This window comes from Scyliorhinus torazame, chromosome 4 (genome assembly GCF_047496885.1).
Source record: "Scyliorhinus torazame isolate Kashiwa2021f chromosome 4, sScyTor2.1, whole genome shotgun sequence".
NCBI lineage: Eukaryota > Metazoa > Chordata > Chondrichthyes > Carcharhiniformes > Scyliorhinidae > Scyliorhinus > Scyliorhinus torazame.
The window spans coordinates 346,454,932-346,469,238 of NC_092710.1; the positions used below are offsets into that span (position 1 = coordinate 346,454,932).

Here is a 14,307-nt window from a genome sequence, read left to right on the forward strand (position 1 = left end):
ATTGCCAGACACTTAGACCATGGCTGCTTCTCAATGCAAAGAGGCAAAGTTTGCTCTGTTTGAAAAATGCTGCTCTTCGAGAGGTTTGACCTGTTTGGTTTACTGGTGCAACAGATGATTAAGAAGGCAAATGGAGTTTTGTCCTTCATTGCTAGAGGGATGGAGTTTAAGACCAGGGAGGTTATGCTGCAATTGTATAAGGTGTTAGTGAGGCCACACCTGGAGTATTGTGTTCAGTTTTGGTCTCCTTACCTGAGAAAGGACGTACTGGCACTGCAGGGTGCGCAGAGGAGATTCACTAGGTTAAATCCCAGAGCTGAGGTGGTTGGATTAGGAGGAGAGATTGAGTAGACTGGGACTGTACTCCTTGGAATTTAGAAGGATCCGGGGGGGATCTTATAGAAACGTATAAAATTATGAAGGGAATAGAGAGGGCAGGTTGTTTCCTCTAGCGGGTGAAATCAGAACTAGGGGGCATAGCCTCAAAATAAAGGGAAGCAGATTTCGGACTGAGTTTAGGAGGAACTTCTGGTGTTCGGGCGGGACACCGAGGCGAGCTTGGCAACATACAAGGGGGAACCACTGCCCATCGCAGGTACAACAATGACCTGAGTTGTTTTCAGGCAGCAGTCTGTCAGGGTGCCCTTGATAATAGTACGGGACCCCAGCCCGAGTCTGCTGGGCTGTGATTGGCTACAGATGCTCCGTTTGGACTGGCAGCGGAATTTCAAGATGGGCACTGGGAGATTATACAAAGTCCTGGGGAAGTACCCAGAGGTTTTCCAGGAGGACCTGGACAAAATCAAAGGTGCCATTGCCATGGTACACGTAGACCCTGAGTCCAAACCAAGGTACTTTTGGGCCTGCCCAGTCTCCTACATATTGCTGACAAAGGTAGAGGATGTACTCAACAGCTTGGAAAGCCAAGGAATCATCCAGTTGCAGATTGGGCAGTGCCTGTAGTCCTGGTACTCAATTCAGACATCGTCTGCTTGTGAGGAGATTCTAAACAGGAAACAGGGCCTCTCGCACCTTTTCCTCCTGGGTGCAGGTCATCTCAGTCGACACGATAGGCTAAGTATGTGACCTCTTTGGCGTAGAAACGCTTTTTCCCAGCTTAAGGCGGATGCCTGTCTCGAAAACCGGTGGAGAACTTCCTCTCAGCCTCTTAAGTGCTCATTTTTGGTGGCTCCAGTGACCAGGATATCATTCAAGTAGACCGCCACTTGCGGTAGTCCTTGGAGGATGTTCTTTGTGACTCTAGAAAATAGCGAAAGCCAATGACACTCCGAATGGCAACCTTGTGTATTCATAGAGGCCTCTGTGAGTTTTCTGGGACCCGTGCCTAGCCCTAATTGGAGTGTCCTCCAGTCAGCTTTGCCCAGGGGTCCTGTATTCTCGGCATTGTTTCTACACCAAAGAGATCATGTACTTAGCCTATTGTGTTGACCGAGATGGCTTACGCCCAGGAGCAGAAGGTGTGAGCAATCTAACAAACGCTCAAGCCACAGAATGTGATCGAATTGCAGTCATTCTGAGGACTCGTGAATTATTACGGGAAATTTATCCTTAACCTGGTGACTTTACTCATACCGCTGCATATGTTATTGAAAAAAAATCAAGAGTGAGTGTGGAGACCATCGCAGGAAGCGGCCTTCACCAGGGTGAAGAGGCAGTTGTCATCATCAGGGTTGTTGACTCATTACGACCTCTCAAAGCCCCTTTTGGTCACTTGTGATGCCTCTGTGTGGAATCAGGGCGGTGTTATCCCATCGCGTGGACGATAGACAGGAGAGACCAACAGCCTGCGCATTGCAGACTTTGGCTGCTGCAGAATGCAACTATGGCCAGACAGAAGAAGGGCTGGCCGTCACCTTTGTGGTGAAGAAACTTTACAAGTACGTAAGGTAAAGTCGCCATTGTCTCAGATGACCATCAGCTGCTTTCCTCTTTGAGGGGGACAGCTGACTACTGGTGATTTAACATGAGGGTCATCATACCTCAGGCGAGGAACAAGGTTGAGAAGACGGGGCCTTCATGCATAACCTCAGCCTGTACGGGAATTGAACCCAGGCCGTTGGCTCTGCTCTGCATTACAAACCAGCTGTCTAGCCCACTGAGCTAATGTGTATGGGTGTCGGTTCACCATTATAATGGACCACAAGCCACTGTTCGGATTGTTTAAAGAGGATGAGGCAATTCTGCCAATAGTATCTGACCAAAAGGCAGGAGGGTCCGGGTTCAATTTTCATCTCGGGTGACTGTGTGGGGTTTGCACTTTGTCCCTGTGTCTGCATAGGTTTCCTCCGGGTGCTCTGGTTTCCTCCCACAGCCCAAAGATGGATTGCCCCTTAGTTTCCAAATTACCCCTTAGTATCTAAAATGGTGCTCTTTCCAACAGCCGGTGCAGACTCGATGGGCCAAATGGCCTCCTTCTGCACTATAAATTCAATGATTCTTTAATGATGGACACCTGGGGGTGTCAAAGGTCGATTGACTGGCCCAGCAATGCACCGCATGCCAGGAGCATCAGAAGCTCGCCCCAGCTGCATGACTGCACCCATGGGAATGGCCGGGCTAGGCTTGGGTGCACCTACATGCAGATTTTTACGACCATTTCTTGCTGATGGTGGACGCCCGTGCCAAATGTCTGGACATCAAGCAAATGTCGTCCACCACTTCAAAGGCCATCGTCGAGAAACTACGCCTCTCGTTCAATACCATGGCATCCCAGAGGTATTAGTCACGGACAATGGTGCCCCATTCACCAGAGAGGCATTTGCATGCTTCACAAAGACAAATGGGGTGAAGCACATCCGAAGGCCCCGTACCACCTTTCCTCAAATGGGCTGGCTGAACAAGCATTAGAGACTTTTGAGAAGGGTTGAATGAAACAGACGCAGGATCTGTGGAGAAGAGGCTGGTGCGCTTTTTGTTCCGTGACCGGACCATTCACACATTACTACTGGAGTGGCACCGGGTGAACTGTTAATGGGCTGGAGGCTCAGTAACAGCTTTAGCCTAATATTTCTCGATATTAGTGGGAAAGTCAAAAGGGGTCAAGACCTTTAGAGACGTTACCGAAGCAGGCAGATGCAAACCAGATGTTTCTGATGGTGTATGCAATATAAGTCCAAAACTTTGGAGATGGTGCCCAGTAGACACCAGGGACTGCTGTGAAACAGACTGGACCAGTATGGTACTCAATAAAAACACATGGACGGTCGGTGCAGAAGCACCTAGACCACCTCTAGAGCAGGGGGGCCAGTGTCCGGAAAAACGGTTTTGCAGCCCCGCCGGCCCGAGACAAGGGAACCTGGCGACATCACCCCCTTGGGGGCCCGACACTGAGATACTTGAAGTGGAGAATTTGTGATCCGACATAGGGACTCAGACATCCAAGTTCATGGACAATGACATCGCCAGGGAATGATCAGCGATGATACTCCAGACGGTCCCTGGCATGCTGCACACCTTCTGACCCAACACAACAACAGTTGGATGCGCAACCATGGGCAAAGCAGAGAAGGCAAACTCCTCCACTCTCTACAACAGTGGGACTTATGGACTTTAGGGGTGAGGGGTGTTATAACCCCCACGAGACCCACGGGCATGACACAATTATTCTCCCCGTTGGGCTCATGGAGTACGAGCTACCGTGATGAGGGGCGGAGGCCCAACAGCAGGCTCATTAATTCCCCGAGATAAAAGCCAGCCCGTATCTCAACCAGAGCCGGTATCCCAGGATGGTCCAGGCTGGTACTTGGACTGTTGCTTAGTCGCTGTATTTCCGAGCTGTAATTAGGAAATAAACTACCTTTGACTCACCTTATCGGGACTCCAATACTATGTACTGTAGGTATTTGCTGCAGTAAGGGGTAAAAGCCTGAGTTATTAAGTGTGATTGCTGAAATGATGTTTTAAAAGAAATCCTAGTTTGAAGGAAAGTACATTTTAGCAGCCAGGGGTGAATTAAACCATCATAAAAAGCTTGTGCAAATGGAATATTTTGCTTTGATTAAGGGGATTCCATGCAGAGTTAATTAGATTTCAGCTTGGTGGATGAGTCTATACTGGATGGAACTAAGGTATCAGGCATTTTGTTCGAAAAGCGGGCCAGTGCTTTTCTGGACAAATCTGCGACCACAAGCCAGGCTGTTTTGCTCCCTGCAGTTAACTTAAAAGAGATTTTAAATTAATTTGCAGACTTGTCTGAGAACAAGGAGGAGCTGAAACAATCTGGGAAACAGCTTCTGAAGAAATACAGCCAGAGTTTCTGCATGGGTCTGAGAGGAGTCAGGTCTTGTCTTTAAAGCAGTGTCAAGAGATCTCTCTTCCTCAAAGAACATCTCTGTGAAGCAAGTATTCCTGAGTGCCAATGGGTTAAAAGTAGATTGAGAGCTGAGATGGTTTGTTCCCTTGTTATTTAAGTGAGAATAAAGATTACAATTCAGGATATTGTATTCACTATGCTGAATATATTGTTTAAAGGGTAATTGTAATTTATTTTCTGGTGTTATGTTAAAGATTTTAATACTGTGTTAGTGATAACGTTTGTTTTAATATATACCATATCCCTAATTCTTTGTGCAACTATTGTTTCCTCACAAAATCGTACAAATTTAAAATAAAACATTGGGGTTTCTGTCCAGTATCTAAGCCACTGTTTGGGTCTGGTCTGGGATTGTAATATGGGACTAACCAGGCAAAGGAATTCACAATGAATGGTGGGATGTTAGGAGGTACAGAGAGTCAGAGGGATCTTGGGGGTGCATGTCCAAAGGTCCCTAAAGGCAGCAAGCCAGGTAGATATGGTGGTTATGAAGGCATGAATGATGCTTGCTTTTATTAGTCAATACCTCCAGTATAACAGCAGGGTGGTTATGATGGAGCTGTATAAAACGTTCGTTAGACCACAGCCAAAGTGTGCAGTTCTGGTCGCCACACCATAGGAAAGATAAGGATACAGAGTGTAAGAACTATAGGAAATGATAGAAACAGTGCAGAGGGGATTCACCACGGTGTTGTCTGGGCTGGAGTGTTTCAGCTGTGAATAGAGGCTGGTTAGCTGGGGTTGTTTTCATTAGAGTATAGAAGAAAGAACAAAGAACAAAAACCACTACAGCACAGGAACAGGCCCTCCAAGCCTGCGCTGATCACGGATCCTATCTAGACCAACCGCCTGTATCCTTCTCTGCCCCGTCTGTTCATGTGCCTATCCAGATAAGTCTTAAAGGTCGGTAACGTATCTGCCTCAACCACCTCACTTGGCAGTGCATTCCAGGCCACCACCACCCTCTGTGTAAAAAACCTTCCCCGCATATCTCCACTGAACCTTTCCCTCTCACCTTGAACTTGTGCCCCCTTGCAATTGTCATTTCGCCCTGGGAAAAAGCCTCCAACTGTTCACCTCATCTATACCCCTAATAATTTTATAAACTTCTATCAGGTCGCCCCTCAGCTTCCGTCTCTCTAGGGTAAACAATCCCAGTTTATTCAATCTCTCCTCATAACTAATACCCTCCATACCAGGCAATATCCTGGTAAACCTTTTCTGTACTTTCACCAAAGCCTCTGCGTCCTTCTGGCAGTGCGGTGACCAGAATTGGACACATTATTCCAAATGTGGTCCAACCAACGTTCTATGTAATTGGAACACAATTTTCGAGCTTTTATACTCGATACCCTGTCCTATGAAGGCAAGCACGCCGTATGCTTTCTTCACCACCATTTCAACCTGTGCTGCCACTTTTGAGGACCTGCACGCCCAGATCTCTCTGTGTCTATGCTCCTGATGGTTCTGCCATTTATTTTATAGCTTCCACCTGAATTGGATCTGCCAAAATGCATCATTTTGCATTTGTCCGGGTTAAATTACATCTGCCATTTCTCTGCTCAATTTTTGCAGCCTATCTATATCCTGTTGTATTCTCTGACAATCTTCATCACTATCCGCAACTTCTGCAATCTTAGTATCATCTGCAAATTTGCTAATCAGACCCGCTACATTTTCTTCCAAGTCATTTATATATATTACAAAGAGCAGAGGTCCCAGAACTGATCCCTGTGGAACATCACTATTACAGACCTCCATTCGGAGAAACAGAAGACTGACAGGGTACTTGATCAAGGTGGACATAGATTGGGATCCCAGGTGTAGGATCAGATAGGTCAAAGTCAGATCAGGAAAGTGGAAGTAGAACTTTAGCTAGTGATGTAGAAGATGTTATGATAGACTTGGAATTACAGGAGAAGCAAAGTTTAAAAAGTCTCCAGCAAGGGAAAATGGTGGGGTTAACAATGCAAGGAGTATTACAAACAAGGTAGACGCATTAAGAGCACAGGTAGGCACATGGCAACAGGATGTTATTGCTATAACGGAAACTTGGCTAAAGGAAGGGCAAAGTTGGCAGCTCATTTTGCATGGATACAGAGTTTTCAGGCAGAACAGAGGGGGAGATTAAAAAAAAGGAGGGGGAGTAGCACTAATGGTTAAAGAATCAATTCCAGTGGTGAGAAGGGATGATATGCTAAATGGGTCAACGAACAAAGCTTTGTGGGTTGAACGTAGAAATAAAAAGGGCAGTCACACTACTGGGAGTATACTATAGATCCCCAAATTATGGAAGAAAGATAGAAGAGCAAAAATGCAAGCAAATCTCTGCCTGTAAGAACAAGAGGGCAATAATAGCAGGAGACTTTAACTATTCCAATATCAACTGGGATTCAAACACTACAAGGGGAACTGAGGGAAAAAAAATCATGCAGTGTGTCCAGGAAAATTCTTTCAACCAATTAGTGACAACGTGAGGAGATGCAATTCTAGACCTAGTCTTGGGGAACGAAGGAGTGGGTAAAGTGACAGTTTGTGATCATATCGGGGATATTGATCACAATTCAGTTCGATTCAGTATTAACATGGAAAAAGACAGAGGTAAAGCAGGAGTAAAAATGTTGAACTAAGGGAAGGCAAACTTTGTAGAAATGCACAGTACGAAGTCTTACAACACCAGGTTAAAGTCCAACAGGTTTGTTTTGATGTCACTAGCTTTCGGAGCGCTGCTCCTTCCTCAGGTGAATGAAGAGGTATGTTCCAGAAACATATATATAGACAAATTCAAAGATGCCAAACAATGCTTGGAATGCGACCATTAGCAGGTGATTAAATCTTTACAGATTGTTTGGCATCTTTGAATTTGTCTATATATATGTGTTTCTGGAACATACCTCTTCATTCACCTGAGGAAGGAGCAGCGCTCCGAAAGCTAGTGACATCGAAACAAACCTGTTGGACTTTAACCTGGTGTTGTAAGACTTCTTACTGTGCTCACCCCAGTCCAACGCCGGCATCTCCACATCAATTGTAGAAATGAGAAGAGACTAGACGGAGGTGGACTGGCCAACACTGCTGGAGGATAAATCTGTGGTAAACAAGTGGGAAGCACTAAAAGGAGAGATCATAAAGGTGTGAAGTAGACACTTCCCCCCCCCAAAATAAGAGTGTTACTGCCAAATCTAGACCCCCCCCCCCACCCCACCCCCCACCCCCACCCCCACCCCCGGTTGACGAATACAGAGGAAGATCTAACAGAAAAAGAAAGCGTATGACAGGCATAAAGAACCAAGCACTGTAGATGCCTAGACAAGTATAGTAAGTGCAAGGACAAAGTCAGGAAGGAAATAAGGAAATCAAATGCAGGGCATTAAAAAAGATTAGCAAGTAAAGTTAAAGAAAACCCAAAGATGTTTTACCAATACATTAATGGTAAAAGGTTAGTTAAGGAAAAGTGAGATCAGAGATAAAATGGGAAACTTGTGTGTAGAGGTAGAGGCTGTGTGAAGGGTTTTAAATTAATATTTTGAATCCTAGTTTACAAAGGAAATGGATGATGCAGATGTAGTAGTCCAGGAGGAACACTATGACAGACTGGATGGGATAATTATTAAGAGAGAGGAAGTACTCGAAGGATTGAAATTGAAAGTTGTTGAATCGCCAGGGCCAGATGGATTGTTTCTGAGCCTACAGGAGTTCAGGGAGGAGATAGTAGATGCTTTGAGGATGATTTTTCAATCCACACTAGATACAGGAGAAGTACTGGAGGATTGGAGAAATGCAAACATGGTACCAGTGTTAAGAAAGCATCAAAGGAAATGCCGAATAATTGTAAGCCAATTAGTTTTACGTCGGTGATGGGAAAATTAATCGAATCAATCTTGAGAGATAGGATTAACTGATACATAGAAAGGCATGGACTAGTCAAGGATAGTCATGGATTTGTTAAAGGAAGGCCTTGCCTCAAAAATTTGATTGAATTCTTTGAGGAAGTGACAAGAAGGGTTGATGAAGATAGTGCAGTGGATGTGGTATAAGTGGATTTTAGCAAAGCGTTTGACAATGTCCCACATGGCAGATTGGTCAAGAAAGTGAAACCTCATGGGATATAGTGCAATGTGGCAAACTAGATAAAAAGTTGGCGTAGTAACAGGAAACAAAGGGTAATGGTCGATGGCTGCTCTTGCAATTGGAAAGATGTTTCAGATGGTGTTCCACAGGGCTCGGTGTTGGGACCCTTACTGTTCGTGTTATATAATAACGATTTGGACATGAATGTGGGGAGTATATTTGGGAAATTTGCAGATGACATAAGGATAGTTATAACCTTCATAATGATACAGATGGTGGAGTAGGCGATAAAGTGGTAGATGGAATTTAACACAGAGAATTCTAAGGTCATGCATTTAGAGAGGTTGAACAGTTGTAGAGATTACACAATAAATAGGAATACTCTAAGAGGGATAGATGAAGTGAGAGATCTTGGTGTCCAAGTACACAAGTCAGTAAAGGCAGCAGTTCAAGTAGACAAGGTTGTTAAGAAAGCGTATGGAATGTTCTCCTTCACTGGCAGAGATATAGAATATAAAAATAAGGATATAATGTTTGAATTATATAAAACACTAGTGAGGCCACAACTGGAACATTGTGTGCGCCACATTGCAGGAAGGACATTATTGCTCTGGAGAGAGTGCAGAAGAGGTTTACAAGAATGTTGCCAGGGCTAGAAAAGTGTGGTTATGAGGAGAGATTGGATAGGCTGGGGTTATTTTCCTTGTAACAAAGAAGGCTGAGGGGTGATTTAATTGAGGTGTACAGAATTATGAGGAGACGAGATAGTGGACAGGATAAAATTGTTTCCCTTGGTGGAGAATTCTAAAACCAGGGGACATAGATTAAAGATAAGTGGCAGAAGGTGTAGAGGGGACATGAGGAAAAATTATTTTAGATCGAGGATAGTGGGAGTCTGGAATTTGCCGCCCGAGTTGCTGGTGGAGGCAGAGACCCTAAACTCTTTTAAAAGGTACCTGAATCTGCACCTTAAGTGCTCTAAGCGACAGGGCTATGGACTGGGTGCAGGAATGGGGGATTGGAAAGGGCACCTTGTTGTCCTCGGGCTGATATTGTCAAAATGAGCTGAATGGCCTCCTTCTGTGCTGTAAGCTTTCTATGATTCTATGATAGGCTAGATAGGGGTCAATAACCAGGGGGAATAACTTTAAGGTAAGGGGCAGGAGATTTCGTGGGGAATTGAGGAAAATCTTCTTCACCCAGAGGGTGGGGGGAATATGGAACTCGCTGCATGTACGGGTGGTTGAGACAGGAACTCTCAGAACATTTAAGAAGCATTTAGATGAGCCACAGCACCAAGATTGCGCACCATGTACTGGGAGATGGGATGGGAAATGGGGTGATTGAGGGTTGGCACACTCACGATGGGCTGAAGGGCCTCTTGTTGGGCTATAAAACTCTGTGTTTCAATGATTGGAACCTTTGTTGGAAGACCTTGTTGTTGTGATTTAGGGAATCCCCAAATTGCTACAGTGATGATGTCAGGTTGCAGGCCACAAATGACGGCACAGGCCACATTTGTTCTCAGTGTGGGGGCAAAGTATGCCCTATTTGGGACCTTAAAACCCAGGTCAAATTATATCGAGAATGTGTTGTCCGTCATCTATTGTGAAAACTGATACAAAATATTTGCTTAAAATCTCTGTTGTTTCTTGATTCTCCATCATAATCTAAAATATTTCTGCCTTGAATGGTTCCACATATATTTTCACTTATAGATTCCTATTTTCACACTGATAGAAGCATTTGCAATCTGCAAATTTGCAATTTGATGTCACTTGTTTGTTCATTCGTGTATTCTCTCATCTCTTCCCGTATGAATTTATTGGCCCTCCTTTGCTGTATATAATGGATATCAAAGGATGCCAGGACACTATTCATCCCTCTAAAGAATGACAAATGTAATGGAGGTCTTGGGGCTGATTTAATATCACAAAATTCAACAAACTTAAATTAAAATAATAATAAAAAACAATTATTCACTTTACCAAGTCATCAAATATGTCTCTCTGGTGAACATGAATGGTTACAAGAGTTTCAAACTGGATTCTCTGAAACTTAGTCAGGTCGTGTGTTGTTTGGGCAATAAGGGAGTTCAGCAGCTCGAGAAACTTCTGGTTAGTTGTTGCCATAATCTTTTTACTGTCTTTTGCCAAATTAAGTGCATCCTCGGAGTCTCGTGTCCACAGTATTTGGATTGCCAGAATTCCGACCTATAGGCACAAAAGAAGGCACAAACTTTAGGTTCACAAAATAAAATGAGGTAAGAAACAAAACCTGGCTGTGACAGGAATTATTACTCAATGGAAGGGAATCCGAGGCAACGGCGGCAAGAATGGCAGAGGGGGCAGAGAATAAGGCACAAGGTGCCTTCATTTCATTCATTTCAAGTGGCTTTTACGCTGGTGGGATTTCCCCAATGGATTGTCCCTGCCACCGCCAATGATGTCATGGAAAATCCAACTTTTAAAGTTGGGAATCCCAATTTTCATAAATTTAGATATACTTATTAGACCTTCATGTCCGATAGTTCAGCTCATGTTGAATTGCCCATTCACGTCAGCATGCCCTCATGCCAAATTGAATCACGACACCTATCCCCAACGTGCACCTAGCAAGCAGGATCTGCCAGAGGTACGCAGGAGACTACAGCCCCAATAGGGAGTGGGTCATGCCAGGACATTGCCCCCCCCCCCCCCCGCCAAGCACATCACCCTGAAACTGCCCACAGGGGCCGAACCAGGAGACAGTGCTGGGAGAGGCTGGGGTTGGGTGGGATTCTCTGATTGTTGGAGGAGGGGGTGGAGGGGGGGGGGGGGGGGGGGGGTGGGGGGGGAGGTGTACATAGGGAGTGTTTTACCTTTTTATTCATTTTCAGAGTGCCTTTTAAAAATTGTTGAAATCATTGAAAAACCCAGGTTTCTGAGCCCGCCCTGTCATTGTGATGTTGTGGGACCTTTCATTATGATGTTGTTTTTTTTGAAAAGCCGAAAGCACTGTTAGCTGGCTCTCTCTGCTTTTCCTGTCCAACGTGCCACTTTGCCAAAAAATGGCAAAATTCCACTCAATAGGAGGAATTTTCCAATATATTTTCAGAGTGTCAGGTTCTGACTGAAACCTGACATGTCGCACTATAGGTGCACAACTGAGTTTTTAGTCCAGATTTTCGGCACTCTGAGAAATAAAAAAGGTGTTGGTGTGGTTTACACCATCAGTCTGGCAGGGCAGGGCCCGATAGACATGACAGAGTGGAGGATCTGTATGGCTGAACAAAGTGCCTTTTAATGCAAATATGATAATACATTGGTGATTCATCTCTATTAGTGCTGAGGTTCACCCGTGCCCACTGGGTACTACAGTTTCTTACTCGCCCTCACCATCCCACTATGTCTAGGTATATCCCTAGAATCCACAGCTGAGGTTGAGGCGGCCTACTGTCTTCCACCTCCTGTTGCTTGAGATGACCTTGGTGGGTGTCCCCTGGGGGCCGGGACCTTGAGGGTTTAGGCCTTTATTCGGCTGCAAGGATGTGCAGTGCTACCGTTTTCGGTGTGCAAGGCTGGAGGTGTGTTGCTCACAGTGTTAGATGGGCTGGACACCCCCAAGGTCTCCTGGGTGGAAGGCCCTGGGTTGCGCACCTGACTATCCTCTTCCTTTCGGGTGCCTGGGAGCCATTGGGCTCCTCCATGGGATAGAAGAGTAGCTGGAGTGAGAACCAAAGCCACCCCATCCTCTGACACTGACACTCGTGGATTCCCACTCGTACCTGCACCATGCAGTTGAAGCCCTGCACCATGGAGCTCATGCCCTCAGCCATGGAAGCCATTAGCAGAACCATAGAGTGGACATCCCTCGCCATGGAACGCACGTCCTGTGCTATGGTCTCGCAGTGTTGGTCTTGTTACGTTGGAGTGATGGCACCATCTCCTTGGACAGAAGGCAATAGGATTTCTCTAGAGGCCTTGTAGTCTGAAGGGGCATACTGTCATCCCTTCCTGATGCTCGCGACACTGTCTTTGTAGCTCCATCAGCTCTGGCATGACCAGGCCCAGGGCCATGTCATCAGCCAAGGGCTTAGCAGAACCTGGGATCTGGCAACTCCCTGAGTGCTGGATCTGTGGGACATTCCTTCCTCCTCCTGCTATGGATCTTCAGCTGTGTGGTGTGCACCACTGAGTGACCCAGAAGCCTGCCTACTAGTTAATCCCACTAAGACTTAAGGACATCATAACAAGTATTGGGAATCTGTGAGGTGGCTTGGTGAGAGATCCCCATGGAGGTATGATGAGTACGTGAAGGGCAGTCATGGTAGACATTTGGGGGCAGACATACCCTCGTTGCATAAAGAAGGGTGCATCTTCTTCTGGCACCATTTCCCTGTAGACTTATGGAGAGGGTTCGCACACACTATTGTGGCCATTGCCTCCAGGCAGAGGTGGTGATCTTGCTTGATGGACATCTGAGCGATCGCCAATCGAAGATATCACACCTCTGGTTCACACCATCCAGGCATTTGGTGAGGGATCTCTCTGTGAATCATGATGCTGTCTTCCTGACAGCCATATCCCCGACTGGACATGGAACAAGTACACGAGGTGCTGGGGAGGCGTTTAAAAGGAGCGCCCCACTGATTCCATGATGCACTATCAATTACAACGAGACGAGAGTAGAGAGTAATCGAGGCTTTATTACAGACATGTGTGGCCTCCTACAGCTGCTGACAAAATGGCTGCAGTTGAGAGAGCACACACATTTATACTCTGCCTACTGGGTGGAGCCAGCAGGCAGGGATCTACCCCCGTACCTGCAGTACAGGGGCCTTACCGTAATACCCTCGCATGCAGTGAAGTATATACAATATAATATAACAGTGGTGACTACCACATTCACCCCCTGTTAAAAATGAGTCCAGCGGGGTGGTGGAAAACTATTTACATACAGGTTGTCATTAAAATTTCAGAGAAGGTTACAAATTTAGATGGTCGGGCGCCTTAATCCGTCGTTGAGAGTGCCCCAGTGCTGGTGGCGAGTCAGGTGTCAGCTCGGTCGTCGACATCCTCTTCATCCCCGGGTGGGACCAAGGGGAGGACGGGTTTTCCTGGAGCGGGGGCTGTCGTGGGGTGCGCTGGGGGAAGGAGGGTGGTGCCGGGCAGAGGGGGGTGTGTGTGGGGACCCAGCTGGTGCCAGGTCCCTGAGGGAGACTGTGTCTTGGCAGCCGTTGGGGTATGCTATGTAGGCGTACTGCGGGTTTGCGTGGAGTAGCTGTACCCTCTCAACTAACGGGTCTGCCTTGTGGAGCCGAACATGCTTGCAGAAGAGAACGGGTCCTGGAGCTGCCAGCCACGTTGGGAGCGAAACCCTGGAGGTGGACTTCCTGGGGAAGGCAAAGAGACGTTCATGGGGGGGGATTCGTTAGTCGCGGTGCACAGGAGCGACCGAATGGAGTGAAGTGCGTCGGGGAGGACCTCCTGCTAGAGGGAGGCCGGGAAATGTCTGGACCGTAGGGCCAGCTGGACAGCCTTCCAGACCGTCCCATTCTCCCGCTCCACCTGCCTGTTTCCCCGGGTGTTGTAGCTGGTCGTCCTGCTCGAGGCAATGCCCCTGTTGAGCAGGTACTGGCGCAGCTCATCGCTCATGAATGAGGATCCCCGGTCGCTGTGGACATAGACAGGGAAACCGAACAGAGCGAAGATGGTGTTGAGGGCTTTGATGACGGTGGCAGACGTCATGTCGGGGCATGGGATGGCGAAGGGGAATCTGGATTATTCGTCGACCACATTGAGAAAACACGTGGTGTGGTCAGTGGAGGAGAGGGGCCCCTTGAAGTCCACGCTGAGGCGTTCAAAGGGGCGGGAGGCCTTCACCAGGCGCGCACGGTCTGGCCGGTAGAAGTACGGTTTACA

At 46.7% G+C, this 14,307-nt stretch overlaps 1 protein-coding gene across 1 annotated transcript in view; it reads right to left on the reverse strand.

Moving 5' to 3' along the window:
• LOC140411508 (dynein axonemal heavy chain 8-like) overlaps nt 1-14,307 on the reverse strand; it is a 2,059,122-nt gene that overhangs the window by 911,812 nt on the left and 1,133,003 nt on the right. The window contains exon 41 of the mRNA XM_072500594.1: nt 10,393-10,617. Within this exon, the coding sequence (XP_072356695.1) occupies nt 10,393-10,617 (225 nt within the window). The remainder of the gene's footprint in view (nt 1-10,392; nt 10,618-14,307) is intronic.